Source organism: Carassius auratus, chromosome 7, assembly GCF_003368295.1.
Source record: "Carassius auratus strain Wakin chromosome 7, ASM336829v1, whole genome shotgun sequence".
In the NCBI taxonomy this organism is placed as follows: Eukaryota; Metazoa; Chordata; class Actinopteri; order Cypriniformes; family Cyprinidae; genus Carassius; species Carassius auratus.
Genome location: NC_039249.1, coordinates 32418269 through 32438256, shown reverse-complemented (window position 1 = coordinate 32438256; position 19988 = coordinate 32418269). Strand labels below are relative to the sequence as shown.

The 19988-nt window shown below is 38.7% G+C and overlaps 1 protein-coding gene across 2 annotated transcripts in view; it reads left to right on the top strand.

The window, feature by feature from the left end:
• The window catches only part of LOC113106522 (activating signal cointegrator 1), an 80299-nt gene extending 62700 nt beyond the window's left edge, over window positions 1–17599 (top strand). For both annotated transcript variants that reach the window (XM_026268547.1, XM_026268548.1), the window contains one exon: window positions 17354–17599. In XM_026268547.1, coding sequence (XP_026124332.1) covers window positions 17354–17412 — 59 coding nt within the window. In that variant the 3' untranslated portion in view covers window positions 17413–17599. The remainder of the gene's footprint in view (window positions 1–17353) is intronic.
• The last annotated feature ends 2389 nt before the right edge of the window (window positions 17600–19988 follow it).

Here is a 19988-nt window from a genome sequence, read left to right as displayed (position 1 = left end):
CGTATGCTTACTGCTGGTATAGCAGTAGCTCTCAGTTAAATTCAGTATCTTTATACCAAGAATCTGTCCAAGAAATTCAGTGACAAATAGTTACACATTTGCTTAGCTGTCAGAGATCACAGCTGTAATAAAGCTTGCTGGAGTTCATATAAAAGGCCAGAGCATTGGTGCATCACACGTGGCTTTCCTTCATGCTACATTTCTGTTCTGTTGAGTGTGAAAGGGATTTCAGAGAGGCCTCAATGCTCTGTTGTGCTCTTCTCTCACATTCCCGACCACATGTAGGCTAGGTGCCCTGGCTACTGCTGCAAGTGCACTCAGCATGCAGTGAGAGTCACTCCCTTGCCCTGACTTGCCAACAGCAGCAACTCATGTATCATGCACAGCAAACATGCTTCTAGTTTTGTTGACAAGCTCCAACATGGAAATTAGTAGAATATGTAGATTCATGTTTGGGTGTTCTGACTGCCACCCACCGTACAGTTAAACACTGAAACTTGATATAAATAAAAATGCCTCTCTGCTTCCTTTTGAATAAGAATAGTTAAATTTGACATTTTTGTGCCATGTATCCTAGTAAGCGATCCTCATACCTTTTCTGAATGCCCTTTCCTTAACGTTGATATTCCAACAGTTCCATTGGCCTGATTGATTATCTCAATGATGTTAGCATGCTTGGATCGATTTTCGTGGCTTATGTGCTCATTACTCTCAAATCGAGTCTAGCCGGGGCTTTGACTCCAGGGACGTGACTGAGGTGCCCCTTTAGCAGGCAGGGTTGGTTACAGTGTGAGTGTTGTGGATTTCACTACATTGTGTACATTGTGTCAACATTAACTTAACATTTTATGCATTATTGTTGGGCGATGTCTTCAAATTTGGCATCAGACGTTATCTACAGTCAAACATCGCGATGGACGATGACATCGGTGGGGGCGAGTGGTGAAATACAGTGGGTAGGGTGGGAGGTGTATTTGGGGAGGTGTGCCCGAAGCATGAATACTTATAAGAGAACGCAACTAACGATTCCTAACACCATGTCTACACCGGATGTGAGCAGCGCAGTGCGACAAAATACTATAGGACCAGTGATGTATAATAGAGATTCATTATGTATTCTATTGATCAGTCAATAGAACTCATTATAATCACTGATGCTGTCTACACTGGATGCGGCGCGGCATGGCACCACAAATCCATGACAGTCAACTGCTGCTGCATTCTATTTAAGACATGCTGACACAAATTCCAAATGATTTTCAATGGTCCCTTTGTTATGTCCAGTGTCTAGTCTTTAGCTGAGGCGGCACAGCGTCACACAACAACTTTTGCGTCCGGCGCAACATCGTGATGTTTATCAGCCAACGGCGATGGATGATGGCATCGTCTGTTGGACTAACCTTATTATGCATCTGCACAAACTACTTCATAATGGGGTTTAATTTTGTAGGTAGTGCTGAAAAATAGCAAAAATAAATGCATGATAATATTGACATTATTCTATTGATTATTAGTGAACAACTACTTACATTTTGGTATCTTCCACACATAAATGGTGCAAATGTACAGTAAATACATTTAAAATTTCTGTTTTAGTGTAACAATGAAATTTGTACAAGATAGAGAAAAATCTGACTTTTTTTATTGTAATGGTTAGGATCAGGTTTGGAGCTTATATTTTTGTTTTCATACAATTTTCCCATCTTGTATGAATTATGACTAGATTGGAAGTGACTAAATCTTTCATGTTAAAATGAGTTTTAGTTCTAACCAACCACAGCAATGCTGTATTCCTCTTTGAGTGTAGATGGAAAAATGTGTTTTTCACTGAAAACTGTCAAGTCCTGCCTGATTAGAATATATAATATTCTTGATAGCTTTTTTGGGACCATAGCTGATTATTAACTCTTGCTGAAAAGTCACTGAATCTCCCGGTTGTCACTGTGAATCTGGCATCACTTGGGGAGCTTTAAAAAGAGTCCGCACTGGTGTTAGTCATCTTTAATGTTTACTACCTCTCTTTTACCTGGACAGCAGCCACTGCCTGAGCTGAAAGAGGAATGTGTTGCTTTGAGAGACTCGCGATATGGCTGGAATTTCCCCAAAAGGCTGCTGCAAACAAGACCGGCATGGCAGGCATTCCCTTTCTCTAATTGGGCTTTCACAATCAAAGAGAAATTCTTTTTCAAACTGTCTGGTAGAATTTCTCCAGTACTTGAAAGCAACTGGACGTGCTTTTCCATTTGAATCAGACTCATAATTGAAGCGTGGCAGAAGAGACTGAAAAGATGTCCTTGTTAAGCAATCAAACAGTGTTTTGAACTGAAGATCCAGCCCCAGATCGTGACTGCAGTAATTAGAGAGCTTTTTGGTTATATTTGGAAACGCACTCATGCTTGTCTCTGGAGGAAAACGCTGCTGCTTCTCTACTGCAGTGCATCAGCTGTTCACCATCAAGCTGGATTTCCTGTTTTAAACACATTAAGGTCTATAGCATCAGAGCAAAACAACAAAAGAAAATGGATCACTGCTGAAAAATCATCTTACGAATGTTGGCCCTAAACTATTTAGCCATTCAGACAGGGACACAATTTTTTCCTGGCCTTAAACACGTTATTATAGTGCTTCAATTGTTTGTTTCCACTATGACCTTTAAGTTGCTCTCTGGTATTAACAGCTTGCATGTGTGCTGTTCTGGAAACATGGTCCAAATTGTAAAAAAAAAAAAAACCTACAAGAAATTGTGGCTGAAATGTCACAGCTGGCATGAAAAATATAATAGAAAAGTACTGTTTCAATTGGATTCCACATTTTGATAACTCTCTGCATAAAAAGAAACAAAAAATGTTTTGTGCGCTTACAGTGGAAGTCTATGAGACATGAAACAAATGTAAATATTCAGTTTCAAAATTATATTTTACAGACTTTAATGTCATTCTCATCTTAGTATGCAAGTTTTAGAATTAAATGCAAACATTCTCTATGCAGTTAAACCTGATCAACGATTACTAGAAGTTAATTCTGCTAGAACTGTAGTTCTAAAAGAGAACTCAAACTTTATCATTTAAAAGACAAGGCAACATTTCGATTTGTTTATAAGCCATTTTTTTTTGTTTTAACAAAGGTCATAATTGCAGTTAAAATGTGTACTTGCAGCCCACAATTAGTAATTTACAATTTACTAACTGCATCACAACCATTCCACTATAAAATAAAGATCATTTGATAATTAGTCATCTCCTATTGACGTTTCCCAGTGTGCTCTACAGGGACGAGGCTGTCTTGATGACTAAGGTTACACACAAACACACACTTCCTCATGGTAATTATCAGATCTTTATCTTATCTACAATATTTATGCCAGTGCCCTTGAAAGTGTGCTGATAAAAACCATGGCGAAATCACACAGTGCTTAGAATGCCTCTTTGTTTTACATCTCAGTGCTTCCCACAGCTAGCCCCGGCTTTGTGTTGAGCTTGTTTTAATCTCCATAGCTCTTGTTGAGCTTATTGTTGTGCTTTTGAAAGAAGTGAATTTGCACTCGGAGAGCTGTCTGTAGCCACCTCGGCTGAGCCCAGACCTCTCTCAGCAGGATAATCTACAGTCTGATCTGCTCACCCCCAACATAGCAGCCAGCCAGCTCTGTAGTCGTCTTTGTGGCGTATAGCGAGTGGGGGAGGGGCTCTCGCTCCTGTCTCCCCATGTATGGACTAGTTCTCTGTGAGCTGAAGAGGCCCTGAGTGCTCATGTTTATACTGAGTCCCCACAGGCTTTGTGTTCGCCGGCTATAAGATTCACATTTTGAGAACAGCAATCCTGGAATTTTGCATTTTTTTTAAAGAGTCTGAGGAAGCACCAGTGAGGATTTCTGACATGTCTGATGTTGTTGTTGCCATTGTTCTGCTTCCCATAATGTCTCAGAAAAAAAAAAAAAACATGTGGTAATGTTTCATTTATAAGCCCATTTCACCCTTATGAATGTGAATTGACATTCACTTGCCATTTTATTTCACCATTTTCCATTTTATTTCCCTAATGTCCCTAATATTTCTTTGTTAAATGGTGTGAATTGCAAGCAAGTGGTGGAAGGAGAGGAGGATAAAACTGCTTGGAAAAGTCTTCATTCTTTTCTGGTTCACTGTGGTGGCACCGGAGATACAAATGTATTATATGTATGCTTAGGTATAATTTGTTCTAAACAGTTGAACTGCTCCACTATTCTTCAGGGATAATTCTTAATTCACTATTCACTATTCTTCACTACTGTAATTCACTATTCTTCAGTAGTCCAGCGCATTCTTTGGTTTTCCAGCATTTTCTGCCTATTTGAACATTTTCCAGAAGTAACTAAATGATTTTGAAATCCATGTTTTCCCACTGAGGACAATTCAGGGACTCCTACACTGCTATTACAAGGGTGGAAAACATTTACTGATGCTCAAGAAGTGGGTATAGGAAACCGTTTTTCTTTGTTTAACCTCACAAAATTGTTAGATTTATGCTTAGATGGCAAAAAGCCATTCGCCAGCAAGATAAGAATTCAAGGATGATTTAGATATTTTAATCATTTAGATTTTTTTTTTCTTTTCTTTTGTGCTTCCATTGCTCTGTGTGTCTAAATAGAAACCGTACATCACAGAGTGCACTCATAATTGCTGCTGACACGTTAACTTGAACAGCAGTGGCTGTGTAGAGGTGTGTGATATACTCCTCCGACTCTGCATGTATTAATGCTTTGTGGCGTTAGACTGGCAGGTTTCCAGAGCTGCTCAGTGAGGCAGCACTCAGTCTGCTGAGCTCTTTCTGCCTTGCGTCTCTCTGTTTATTCTTCCCTGCACTCCGGCAAACCAGCTGAGCTTCTGGAATATACTCCATCAGCTTCTATCTCTGTACTGTGTCCAGAGTTACCATACCAGTCAATTCCTTAACACCCAACATATAACCTTCCAACCCGAGAAACCATTTTGATGATTACCAAGAGCGTTTAATTCCACTGTCTGTGCGCACAGCCTTCGGGGAGCCAAACTGACCCAGTTTCTGTGCAAGTCCACATTTAGACTGGCTCCGTGGGCTAAAATCATCTATCCTTGATCTTACCCTCATAAACAAACAACCAATATATATATCATCCATTGCTGCTTTCCTGTGCCTTGAATTAGTAGGGATTTTAAACCACAAACATAACTGTTGTTGTTGGTTTTTTTTGTGTATGCGTCCTATACTGGTAGCTGATTTATAATCTTGAAGTTATCTCAGAGTTATGGGGTATACTAACCTACAACCAACTGTAGGGTTTTGATCCACCAAATGAGAACGACTTCACAAGGGTGAAAAACATTTACTGATGCTCAAGAAGGCTACAATCCATTAAGCCAGTGGGTATAGGAAACCATTTTTCTTTGTTTAACCTCACAAAATTGTTAGATTTATGCTTAAATGGCAAAAAGCCATTCGCCAGCAAGATAAGAAATTCAATTACAATCAACTGTAGGGTCTTGATCCACAAAATGAGAACGACTTCTCATCTGGTGGATCATGACCCTACAGTTGATAGCAGGTCTGTTCTTTAGTGCTGCACACTGCAGGGCAAAACAATTAAACAATAAAATGCAATTAATTGTGTAATAATGTTTCTTTGAAAAGGAAACTTAAGAGAGCTTCCGGTATCGTTTGTTGTTGATGTCAAAGGCAAAGCTACTCCAGTTAGCCCAGTCCAAACATAAACCATTTGACATCATCTAATCCTTGAAAATCATGAACAAAACTCTGCAAGGTTGGTAAAAAATATTAGTTACTAGGTCTGTCTATCAAAGTTTACATTGCAGTTGAATTAATTACGTTATATTCCAATCAGTGAAGCAGAATGATTGATTATTTATGCTTAGAAAAGGCACCAAATGAAGATATTTCAAAGATATTATTATACAAAAACATTAACGTGGTGAATAAATAAAACATTGATTAGATATCAGTGAAGTGGCTCTAATGGTATATTTGAAAATGTCGTATTTGTACACATGCAGATAGACATCTTTAGGAGATTTGAATGTTTTTCAGCATCTCACGCCATGAACGCAATGATGTCACAAATATACTGTGCTTTCATAATCATTGTCTTATTTTTGCAAAAATTCCCAATTACGACAAAAATCCCTTCCTCTGTACCTATATATAAATACAGGCATTACTAAGTTTTGCATTTTGAGTGCTGTGATGTGTCTTTCCACCTGAAAGTGCCAAATGAAAGGCTATGTTCACACTGCAGGCAAATCAGATTTTTTTTTTGCTCAAATCTGACTGTTTTTGTCATGACAGTGTGAACAGCACAAACTGCATGGAATCTGATCTTTTCCATTCTAATTTGTGCAACTTCCATATGTGGTACTAAATCTGAGCCATGTCAGTGTGAATGGTCATGTCGGATTTCATGCGGCTTTTATGTCACACTAGATCGACATTCGTCATAATTCCGCGCTGACAGGAGACACTTCAAAAATTTTATATACCCAAAGTTGTCAAGACAGTAGCGAAAGGTAATCAGTGGAAGTGTGATGTGTCAGAACTCGTGTATTACAGTATCAACTCTACAAACAAAACATGAGGGCTTGTATCATAAAAGTTTCAAAACTCTGCTTTCTTTTGTCACATCCTTATCTTTATTTTTTTTATTGCCTGTAGCAGATCACACTATAAATAAACCCATAACCGCTTACTTTATATTCTCTGTGTTTACTTCTGAATGACAGGCTGCACAAGTGTTGCCAAATCCACATTAACTCCATTGGAATTGCACTACTTTCTCCTCTGTTGTCGCGGGATGTTTTTCAACTTTGTGGGTTGATGTGACCCCACTAACGTGAACCTGAACATGATTAGGTTAGTTTTGGAGTAGTTTTGAGAAAGTATTGGGCAGAATTTGTTGTAGTTCAGAATCCAGATTCTGTTCACACTGTAAATCTAATATTGGCCACATTTAAAACAACAATGTGAACAGCTATACAAAAAATCGGATCTGAGAAAAAAATCGGAATTGAGCTCACAGTGTGAATGTAGCCAAATACACTCTTGAAAGACATGGATCCGCTTTGGTAATTTGCTGCAAAAATGCTGCTAAACAGCTAATGCAGAACTGATTTTTGAGAAGCTTTTAAGCCTATTACTTTCCACTTTCCACTAAACCATACACAGATAAAAAATAGAAGCAGTGTCACTAGTGCTTTCAGATTTTGAACCTGGAGCTTTTCTAATCTTACTAATCCTTTCTGGATATCAGCATCAGCCATTTAAAAAAAAAAAAAAACGTATCTGTGCTGATTTTAGCCCTATATAGTGTTAGTCATGCATAATGGAGTTGTGTCATTTTGCTGCTGTATTGAATTGTTAACCTTAAATGTTTTAATACATGTCGTGACAACCAACCGTTTATCAGTTCCTCCCCCACTGCCAGGTAATATAGCAGAGTGTGTGTGCATGTGTGTGTTCAGTCTCTGGCTCGCACTTAAATAGAGTCTCAGCCATGGCAATGAATGCAACCAGTGCTTAGTCTCTGCAGGGAGATGTCAGGCAGAGCAAGCCAGTTGAGTGCAAGCCCTGGATATGGTCAGAGAGAGAGAGAAAGTGTGTGTGTCTGTATGTGAGGGGGTAGTGCAGCTCAATTTCCATTTTTATTAACAATCCTGTTACCTCTGTCAGGGAGACGGATGGACGGGAGCTGGTGGATCAATGTCACTCTCTCTCCAGCATGCCAAAGAGCCAGCACAAGCAGACCATTAACTGCTTCCTGTCCTACTCCTGTTCTGTGCTCAGCCCACAAGGAAGGGGGCTATAAATTCTGCTTATGTTACCTTTCTCAAGGTCTTATCAAAGGAGCTATAGTCTTTAACAGGCACTATAATGCGATTTCTTGCCATTACACTGCGGGTAATTGATTGTTCAAGTGCTCGCTGTTAACTTAATTAGTGGTGTTTTCGAAGGCAAGCAGGACTGTTGCTATTGCTCTTATGTGGGATTAGGGGTTTGTTCATATCCCTAAATCTAAGTGTTAAACTTTGGTTCATAACTCATTCTGTTTGTGCTACAGACATTAATTTATGCCTTAAATCACATACCTTGTTGAGAAGAGGTGTGCTCCTGCATTTGTAAGCAGTCTGGCTTAGAATTTTTACCTTGTGGATGAACAAACAGGTGTAAAGATCCCAATACCTTTTATAGAAGTAGGGCCCATGATTATCAAGTGTTTTTCCATCAAGCCAACACTCTAGCAGCAGCATTGTTCCACATTAATAATCAAGCAGAACACCCTAGCAATTTACTGAAAACTGTAGCAACTGTATAAATATGTGCTAAAAACCACCCACAACACCACAATATCATATATTTCATGGTCTGTTACTACTTAAAGGGATAGTCCACCCAAAATTGAAAATTAGTCCATTATTTACTCACCCTCAAGCCATCCTAGGTGTATATGACTTCCTTCTTTCAGACGAATCCAATCTGAGCTATATAAAAAAATGACTTTTATCTTCCAGGCTGTTTAATTGCAGTCAGTGGAAGTTACAGTTCATCAGTCCAAAAGGAATTAAATAAAGTGCATCCATCCATAATAAAAAAGTGCCTTGCACGGCTCCTGGGGGGTGAACAAAGGCCTCCTGTAGTGAATTTATGTGTTTTTGTAAGAAACATATCTATATTCCAAATGTAATAATCACTTTAAAAGATTAGTTCACCCAAAAATGAAAATTTGTTGTTTATCTGCTTAACCCCTCGGCATCCAAGATGTAGGTGACTTTGTTTCTTTAGTAGAACACAAACTGAGATTTTTTAACACAAACCGTTGCAGTCTCTCAGTCTTATAATTGATGTGAAAGGGAATCGCAGCTAACACATACAATAAAACAAACAAAAAAACACACACACACAAACAAAACCAAATTAAACCCTGCGCCTCGTAACAATACATTGATGTATAAAGACACAAAGCAAAAATCTGTGCAACAAATCCTGCGGATCTATGATCTGCCATAAAGCCAGAAGAAGAAGACGCCTCACGTGCTTGCTTGAGAGCGCGCCCAAGAGGACGTGCTTAGGAGAGTTCAAACAGTTTGCATATTGCGTGAATCAGAGGTAACAAAAAAGAGGTAACATCAATTATAAGAGTGACAGACTGCAATGGCTTGTGTTAAAAATCTCTGTTTGTATTCTACTGAAGAAACAAATTCATCTACATCTTGGATGCTATGCGGATAAGCAGATAAACATAACATTTTCAATTTTGGGTGAACTATCACTTTATTCTAGCTTGCGTTAACAGTTGTACACGGAAACAGTTCTGTGCTGATGACGTTTGAGTTCAGCTTTGAGCATGTGCCGGTGAGTCTTGTGAAAACCAACGTTTGTTTACAGGATCGAAGGAAGCAAAGTTTCCTTGCTTTAGCAAGCCATCCTACATCATCCGCCCGGAACTGCTTCAATGTACAACAATAAGCACAAGCTAGATTTAATTGATTATTATGTTTTAAATATGGATATTTCTCTTACAAAAATGCATTGATTCGCCACAGGCCTTGGTTTACCCCCCTGGAGCCGTGCGAGGCACTTTTTATTATGGATGCATGCGCTTTATTTTACTTCTTTTGGACTGATGAACTGTAACACCTGCTGACTGCAATTAAACAGCTTGGAAAATCAAACACAATTATGATTATATCTCTGATTGGATTTGTCTGAAAGAAGAAAGTCATGTACACCTAGAATGCCTTGAGACTTTTGGGTGAACTTGCCCTTTAAGTAACTGTAAAAATCTAGTTTATTAACTTCTAGTGCAAAATCTGTGCAGTTGTTCTGTTTATTTTACTGTCGTTTTTCATGCTCACCAGAAATAACTGCAGGAAGATGAACAGTTGGACAAATGTTCGGAAAAACCTCTCCTGCTGGTTTTTGATTTGTGACTCACTCATGCCAACAAGAAGAGGACCCCTGGTAGTTAGTGGGGATGATTTCTCACAGAGAGCCATTCACTCTGACGTCTCAAACTGTAACAGAGCACAAACCATGATGGATTTTGCATACATGATGATGGGTTTAGATCCATGTGTTTGCAAGAGGCTATGTGTTCACTTGGCTATATCTCATGAGACTGGTATAGGAGTGTGTCTGCTGATGGCTACTGAGCTTGTCTATTCAAACTATTATTTTGGGGAAAGGTTTGGATCCCTTCCCTGCAGAAAAGACCAGTAGAATCACTGAATCACGAGCACACGATACTGCTGTGCTAATGTTATGTCAGGCTCCATAGAGATGCCTGAGGATCACCTCAACCCCCACAACTGTATGACCCATCTTGAGAGTCCTTATTTGCTATATGTAGCCTGACATGATCACTGTCCTCACCAAGCTTCTCAACTAGCTTCACTACATAAATATCCTTTGTTAACCAACTTTTATGCTCTTAATAATTTAAGTTTTTAATTGGATTCAATGGTTTCACAGAGAACATCCATGGCACCTTTCAAAAGTGCAAAAGGTTCTTAATAGTTGAAAAGGGTTCTATAGATTATTATAATATTCTTCACACTCAAAAAAAATTATTTTAAGAACAATTCATTGAAATGTTCATTTGTGGCACAAAATGGTTATTCTATGGTGTCACTGTGAAACCTTTTTGGAAACTTTACTTTTAAGAGTGTATGCCGATTGACCAACGTCACCAGCCTCTGTTTGCTGGTGAAAATTATTCTGTTGGTCCACAACCACCATACCTGGATAAACCATGCCTAAGCTGGTCTTTTCATCTGGGCAAACAGCTGCTTTATTTGCTGTTGATGCACAGAACACTGTCTACCTTTGTCTGGGTGTATGCCAAATTTGTAGCATATTTTGACCAATGTGTCTTTCCAAAAAAACTGCAGAGGACAAAAATCTCAGGAAAGCGTGGAAGAACTTATTGTTAATATCTATCCCTCACAGCCTCACATCAAATATTAATCTATGCCGGTTAAGGTATGTCCAGTGTGTGATTTTTGCCTATGTTTTACCATATTTATTTGTTCTCTTAGTCTAGTTCTGTACTAGCCCCCCAACACACACACACATCTCCATTTGCCCTTGCAGCAGGGAAGGTTCAACTCTCCCTCCCCCCAGAGAGCAGCTTTGCACTTGAGCTGACCGTTAAAAATGCTTTGCTGGGTTGCCATAGGAGGGCTCAGCACAAAGGCACTGGTCCTGACCCCCAAGCGGCTATTAGCAGAGCTCCTGCAGTCTCTGGGAGAGAAAGAGAGGCACCCACCTCGAGCTTAAAGATTCTCAGGAAGCTGTCAGTGCTGACACATTTCTCCCTCTGCACTGCTGCACATATATGCAAATCTCAGTGCCTCAAAAAAACAAAGCATCGGATCAGCCTCAATTTATTCCCCCCTTCTGTTTCTCTCTCCTCCTTTCTCTCATCCGCTTTCTTTTGCCACTGCTCTGCTAATGAAGAATATTTTGCCCTGCCTCCCCCTCGCAGGAGAGAAGTGGAACGGAGAGCTCAGCAGTGTTTGAGTGTGGGGGAGCAGTCATGTACTCAAGTGTTTCTCATTAATGAATGATAATGGAGCCATCATATCTCACGTAAAGAGCTCTGTGACTAATTGTGCTACACTGTTTGCTCAGAGAATCTGCCTGATCTCTCTTCCGTAGACTTTAGTGAGTTAAGCCCAATTTATACTTCTGCGTCAAACCTACGCCGTAGGCTATTTGTAGTATGCTGCAGCCTGACGTGCACCTCTTCAAAAATCTAACAACGAGTCAAATTCTATTCAGACCGCAAGCACTCCCTCCATATGTACTTGAGTTTTGTGAGTGCTTATGTGCACTTTAATATTTTTTAATGGCAAAATAAAAAACAAAGCAAAAAATGAGTGTCTTATCATTTATTATACTACACAGCATTATACATCACTAGTTGTCCATGACTAACAACGTTGATCTGCCGTGGTACGAGTCCTTGTGGAGATTGAAAGAATACCATCTTCTCTTGTTCTGTTGTTGTCTCATTTTTATAGTTTTAAATAATGATTTAATTATTTGATATTTATTTGCTGCCGTCACAGCTATAATGTTTCGCTGACGTGCTGCTTTTTCTTCGGCTTTTGTGGTGGTACTGCAGGTTACATCAGCAAAATGCGCGTGGACATTGCAGACTAGCGGATTGCATGTGTACTGCACGTCAACGTGGACTGTGACGCACAAGTATAAATGAAAACTGACGCATAGTTGTGAGATTTTCTCATCTGGATGAAGTTTTGACTCGTGGTGTGTTACAGGATCATCCTAAATAGAGACAGCTTTAATAAAATATACAGTTGTATCTGTAGCTTGTTAAAAAAAAAAAAAAAAGTCTGTGGGACTGTCATGTTTTTGAACATTGTTGGTCTTTGTTGGTAATACCAACAATTTGCATTAAGTTATAGGATTCTAAACTTTGTCGCTTCGCTGAACACACCAATCCATCGCCAGCGCCCGCTCTCACTAATGTCGCCAGAAATCGCCAGCTTTCCATTGAAATGAATGTGATCGTGTCTCTTTTGTCTTTTTTAGATAGATAGACCGATAGATATGTTTCGTACATTATCTGGGTAGATTCTGCTTATAACCTCTACAATGCTTTAGGGATAAGAGTGAGTATGGCTGTGATTGAGAATGAGTTTAGTCAGGGCTCCAGCAGTAGCCCTGAATCTTTGCTTAGCCCCAGGCTCTTGCGCTGACAGAGAGGGGAGGTGATTAATTGCCTCGGAGGGAACAGTTACAGGAATTATTAATGACTGCAGGATTCATCTGTTTTCTCTGTTTGGCCCATTAATATGGGCAACCCTGGTGGCTGGAAGATTTTTCTCTTGGTCTGGCGCTTCCTGGCAGCTCATAGGACTTAGATGTGTCTTTCTTTTCATCAGTTGTCTTCTTTGTCTTTCTTTTCATGTGTCTGGAAAATTCCCATCCTCAGCTGGCTGTTTCAGCACACTCCAAACTCTGTGTGGCAGGTGGAATTGATTAATGTCACAGCATATTAGGGAAAGTGCTGTAAACACAGTGTGTCCCTGTTTCAACAGACCAAGCACTGTGATTCTTCTGGTTACCTGTCCTGGTCTCTGTGTGTGGGTTTGCATCTAAAATGGAGAAAATGCAGTGAATTTTATGGAACGTGCTTCTCTCTGCTTTCACTCTCACACAGGGCTTAATGAATCTGTCACCACAGAAAGCTTTGCAGACGTTAAAATTATCATCTTTCACAATGTACGGCATGTTTCCCGATTCTTGAATGTTTGTTTGTTTATTTGTTTTTTTGGGGGGATGGTAGATATCTTTGTATATTTTGATCATGGACAAACTAATTTTACTGTATTTTAGTACATTAAGCAGAAAGTTCATAATGTCCACAATTCTGACTGCCTTCATAAAATTCTTTTTATTGCTCGCCTCTTGCATGTTCGTTTTGTATTTTGCTAGTTTGCTAATTTGGACAATGTTTTCTTTTCTTTCTTTTTTTTCTTCTTTTTGTCCAATGCTGCAGCAAGGGAAGTAGTTCAGTAAATTATATACAAGTAAACCAGCTGAGAGTCTCTCTTTCTTTCCAGGAGCCTTGAGTGCATTGAATTTACTGCACTGAGGGAGCTGTAAGTGTCTGTGAGCAGTCATGACATGCTCTAATCATTAAGGTACTTAGAGTTAGATTGGAAAAATGAGCTGGATTTCCCCAGACAGTGATGTGATTTTCCCTTGACTCTGCTCTGCGTTATCCATGATTGAGACCTTTAGAGTTTGACAGATCCTGAATTGAATAGTGATTTGTTTTCTTAGACTTTGACTTGGCACAGTATCACATGTAGAACACCAAAATATAACCTGTCTATCTTTATTACATTATTACTTTTAGTCATTTATTCAATCTCAACTTAACTCAATAACATGGATGAAACCTCTAGAGCTAGATCACAGCACTCCAGCTGTCTGTTTATTACCCCTACTGAGTGCATGTGTTGATGTCCCTCCACCCACCCAACACTGCCCATGGCTACAAGACAAACAACCTTTTCATGAACAGATATGATTGAATACAACAAAAACTAGAGAATGTTTTCCCCTGCACTGTTCCTTTGGGGATCTCCAACAATGAAATCCATCTTGAACATTTTTAATACCATTGGATTTCTGACACTTGCAGTCTACTGTGGAAACCTAAGTGAAACACCATTAAATGTAATCAATGCTTTAATGAGATTAAAAAGACAGTTTACCATAAAATGAAAATTCTGCATTGTCTAGAAAATTATGGGCCATCCAGTAATTACAACCTTTTAATTACAATCAGCTAACTGATATTGCATGTTGTCTGGAGAAATTATAAAGCTGAGTTTCATCAACAGTAAAAGCTAGAATCATGTTTCCTTGTAATATTACATCTGGGAACAACAAAGGGCCAGAGACAGAGCCTTGTTGCACTCTATACTTAACTTACATGATTATTAGGGTGTAACTATTTAAATTTCAGTCTTTTCTCTCACAAATCTATTCTATGATTTTAAATAAGAATTAAGGAAATAGTGCACAGGTAAAGACCACTTTTATGGTATTTTATATTAATTTTTCTTTTTAACTTTTATTAGTGACTGTTGAATTTCTTTTTTTGCGCAACATGAAGATGAGAAGATGAAATTTAATTTTCAGATCTGTTGTTTTACATTCCAGCGGAGTCATTACAATTTACATGCAAAAAAAAAGAAAAATCTATTCCATTTTTAAATCTCCAACAAACAGTGGAAATTCTTTTAATGAGACCAGTGGGGTTCTATGTGACAGTGTTTTTCCTAGACTATATATAGTCATGTAAGATGGGAAGATTGCATAAGTTCATTCCTTGATCTGAGTGTAGGCAGCTGGAGAAAAACCAGGTGTATTAGATGATGGAGTTCCAGCAATGCTCCGCACACACCACACCTATTATTGGGCTGGCTCCCTTGCTGCAGTATGGGTAATAAACTGCTTCAAAGCAGCCCCCAACCAGAGCAATCAATGGGAAATTATATTGCTAGATCGATGTCTGGTCTCTTAGAAGTTGCCTCACCAGCCAGTGCAGAATAATGGGACTCAGCCTCTCAAAGCAACCAACCAGAGGTGCATCTACTGTTGAAATGCGTTTGTGCTGTGACATGTCTGTAATTACATAGAGTATATAATGTATATATATCATTTAAAGTTTTTATAAAAATTATCTTAGAAAAGCCTTGACTGATTTTAAATATGCTTTTATTGATCAGTTTATGTTTAAAAACCGTGTTATAAAATATAAAGAACTCTTTCTCTTTGTTGTTGATCTGATCTGTGCATTGTGAAAGCTTGCTTTGAAATAGCATTCAGATACATGTTCTGAAAGACTGTTTACAGGTTTTTGCTTTCCTAGAGTCAAACAAAAAGACAACAACTGATAAGCTGGCTGTAGTGTATGCCATGTTACGTGACTCAAATATTGGTCAGGTAACTGCTTTCATCAGTATGAGCTATTTGAAGTCAGACAGATTTTGCAGTAAGAGGTTGACAGATGCTACCGCTGTACATCTTGTGCTGAATGCTGCCAAATCATCTGAAAAAGCAGCCAGCTAAGATCAAGGGTGAAATTGAAAGTCTTTGCTTTCCCACAGAATAGAGATGCTGATGCCAGCCACATCAGCATCAAATCCTTTCCTATCGATTGAGTGGCTCCAGTTTCAGAAGTGAAGACTGCTCAGAGTCTTGTGCAGGCAGCTCTTAGCCACGGTAATACAGCATGAGGCTTCAGAAAATATCACCCCTGAAGAATCTGACCGAACAACTGACCCTAGCCCACATATCATATTAGCTTGTCATATTAGCTTGAAATTTAGATTTCTTGTTCCTTTAAGTTCTTGCCCCAGTAAAAAAAAATAATAATAATAATTAAACATCCATTTATTTCATACTAAATATGTGTTCCTGTAGGTCAAGTGGTAGAGCATTGTTAGCAAGTGCAAGGTTGGGGGGGTTCGAATCCCAGGGAACACATGTTAGGAGAAAATTGTTAGCCTGAATGCAATGTAAGTCGCTTTGGATAAAAGCATCTGCTAAATGAATAAATTAATTTTTTTTTAATTAATTTAATTTAATTGGATCTTTGAATAACAGCAGTCTTTAAATGCAGAATATTTAAAGTGTACCTAAAGTAAACTTTCGGTAGTTCCACTTTAGCACAGACTTAACTATATCTTTTAATTAAAGTGCATTTATTACAAAATTAGTTGATCAGATTTTTGTAGGGTATTTTTATTAAAGGGTTAGTTCGCCCAAAAATGAAAATTATGTCATTTAATAACTCACCCTTATGCAGTTCCAAACATGTAAGACCTCCTTTTATCCTCGAACACAGTTTAAGATATTTTAGTTTTAGTCCGAGAGCTCTGAGTCCCTCCATTGAAGCTGTGTGTACGATATACTGTCCATGTCCAGAAAGGTAAGAAAAACATCATCAAAGTAGTCCATGTGACATCAGAGGGTCCGTTGGAATTTTTTGAAGCATCGAAAATACATTTTGGTCCAAAAATAGCAAAAACGACGACTTTATTCAGCATTGTCTTCTCTTCCGTGTCTGTTGTGAGAGAGAGTTCAAATCAAAGCAGTCTGGATTTCCGGTTCGCAAACTAATCTTTCAGTTCACCAAATCGAACTGAATCGTTTTAAACGGTTCGCATCTCTAATACGCATTAATCCACAAATGACTTAAGATGTTAACTTTTTTTTTAATGTGGCTGACACTCCCTCTGAGTTCAAACAAACCAATATCCCGGAGTAATGCATGCACTCAAACAGTACATTGATTGAACTGCAGTGAAGATGAACACCGAGCCGAGCCAGATAACGAACAACAGACTGACTCGTTCACGAGTGAAGAACCAGTTGCATCGGTGTTCTTTCGGACAGTTCGATTTAATAAACCAGTTGAGAAAACAGCTCTCAGAGCTGTTTTCTAAATGCTAGTTGGTTGTGAATCCGTACTCCCAGAGTTTCTTGCTCTTCTCATGCAACAGATGGGCTATACTGTGAACGCATCATCTAGATTTAAACCTGTCCCTGAGTAATCATGTGTTAGTGTGACATTTACAGCACTGCAATCCCTCTATGTATGATGAGAAAGTGTGAAAAGGGTGTTGGAAGTGTGAATGTGTGTGTAAACAGATTCATAAATTCTCTCTTCCTGATCCTAGCCCTCACCTCAGCAGGGCAGCTTTTCGTTGTTTGACGGAGCTTTGAAAAGGTCACTGGGACTTGAATCATCATTAACCTCACCCCTCCCCATTCTCTCACACAGGGAAACTGGAGAGCCAGAGCCACCGAAGTGCCAAGAAGTGTTTAATGCAGCCAGCGTGACCTAAACAAAGCCACGGTGATCAAGAGACGAAAAACGAAGAGTCGCTTTGGAAGCCTCATGTTGCCTGTGTCATGCAGCAGCAGGAATCACCATGTCACATATGGGACTAATGGTGACATCAGTAGCACAGCAAATGCACAATCATTCCCTGATTAAATGTTATTGCTTTTTATGCAATAAAAGGCTAAAGACTACTTGTGTAATGGTCCTTTAATACATTTCAGTTGGAAAGCATTTTAAAATATAATTTATTTGTCATAATTGTCTTTTGGGTTATTTTGCGTATAATAATGCTGTATAATTAAACAGCTTCCTTTTCATTTCAATTGGATTTCCAGTCCATAAAGTCGATGGTCTGAACCTAAACCGGTTGGCTGAGCATGGAATTTTCTGCTTACTAAAGAGGCAATTGTGCTGGAGAGCTCATATTGGAGCTGTTCTTGTTATTTGGGCCACAATGGCTGTCAAAGCCAGAGCCTCTCAGGTTTTGGGCCTGCTGCTCTCAAAGTGATTGAGTGGCCTCTTTGTGACACAAGCATCTCTGCACCAGAAAGAGCAAATGACTGGCTCCATTAACGGTAGATTGCACGATGGGAAAGGCATTAAAGTAGCCTGACGTGTATTGAGCATGCATTTTCCTCTTCTTTTGCAAAACGGGGCATGGGTCCTTCTACGCATTTCAACAAGGGTAAATACATCAGCATGATAAATGATCAGCTAGCATCTGCAGTCTGTTGAATATATAGACTTTTCTGGGATTCCTTTTTTATTTGGGTTCATGTTGCGTGAATCTTTTTTGGTAAATCTCACAAATATTCCCACCAATTCCTGCCATGTGAAAAAAGTTATCATTATCATTAATCTAATATAATGGTGAAAAATCTTATCCATCCATCCATCCATCAAAAAGGTCTGTATTAGGCCCTTTGTTGTTGTTCTTGTACATGCACCCCTTTAAAATTATATTAAGAAACATACTGGTGTTTTTCATGGTACTCCAAGGTACCAAAAAACAATTATATTACTATGAAAGATTGAAATGCAGATTTATTTATTATATTTTATATTTCACTGTAGTCTACTAATGACTGAGAGAGGGAATGTACTTAATTGTCATGAAAATACTGTCACAACGTACAAATAGGAATAATTTTTACTAATGCAGTATATAATTTAAAACCAAAATGTTACCTTACTTTAAGATTTTGGTAAGAGCCACCCTTTTACAGCATGTCTGTCATTTTTCAATCATATTGTAATGTGCAATTAATAGTCCAAAATACAAATACTGTTTGAGTTTAATATTAAACCTTTTAAAAACCCTCCCTTGCCTAAAGCTAGAGAGCAGCTAATCAAACTCGGTCATCTCAACCACCTATGGGGTACTGGGCACTCCTTTGTGCCAAAGTACAAAAGACATTTTCTGAGGAGTGCTGAAGAGCTTCCAAAATTCAATTTCATAGAGCCATTGTCAGCAGTGGGCTTCGATGCACGGCCGATGCTTGAGATTAATAAATGAAAAAGGATTACCAATAAAATGAAAATATTATGAAGTATTGAAACAAATTTTCTGCATTTGTTTAAACAAACAGTATGAGCTATTAAAAGCATGATTCAAGTGTGAAGGTGCTAATTATCTTATGAAAAGCTTATGTTTTTGCATTTGAATTAGGGGGCATTTTAAAAGAGGCTTAGATTGCAGTAGGAATGTCAGCAGCTGGTCTTCCTGTTTTCAGTCAGCACTTTCCTTGTAGGCATTTCCTTTTTTTCCCACTATTTGACAGGCCTCACTCTGTTAACCCTGAAGAAAAGAAAGTGCAAATGAGCATACCTGTAGCTACAGACACGACGCTGCCACCCAGGCACCCAGAAATAGAGTGAAAAATCTCTCCCCACGGCTGAGTTTATGATGAAACCTGGAGCTGCTTGTCTGTTATCAGCCATTTGGAAACTAGCATTGTTTAGAGGAGCTTTCCAGTGTTCACTGAGCCGTGGAAATAGTAAAAGGGTAATAGCCTAGCCGCACATCAACAAATAGCATTTTTACATTATTAAGAAAGTGTTAAAGATGCATGGAATGTAGATGTTTACTTGCTATATTTAACACTTAAACTGATATGCATGGGTTTGTCAGTCTACTGCACAGTAGCAAATTAAGTCATTAAGTGCTAAGTACAGTATATGCCCTTAGTGTCTTTAAAAATGATTAACCCCTTTCAATAATGTCAAAAGCAATGCTGTCAGTCATCATGTTCCAACTGAAAGCAAAAAAAAATTACAGATAAATCACTTACCAGCAATGTAACTGTACTACCAAATGTATTTGATAATTTAACTCTGTTGACTGTACATCCAAAATGTAAATGTGGACATAACTATTTCTCCCTCATATTATTCTCAGACTCAGATGCCACGCCCACAGACCATTGGTTAAATGTCTATTGCATATGGGACACAAAAGTGGAAAGACTTCAGGAGTGTTGGGATTGGTTGAATTATACAGGATTTCCACGAGACGTGTGTGTCGTGTTCTTTAAAATTCCTCCTGGAAACAAGATATTGCAGCACTAAATCT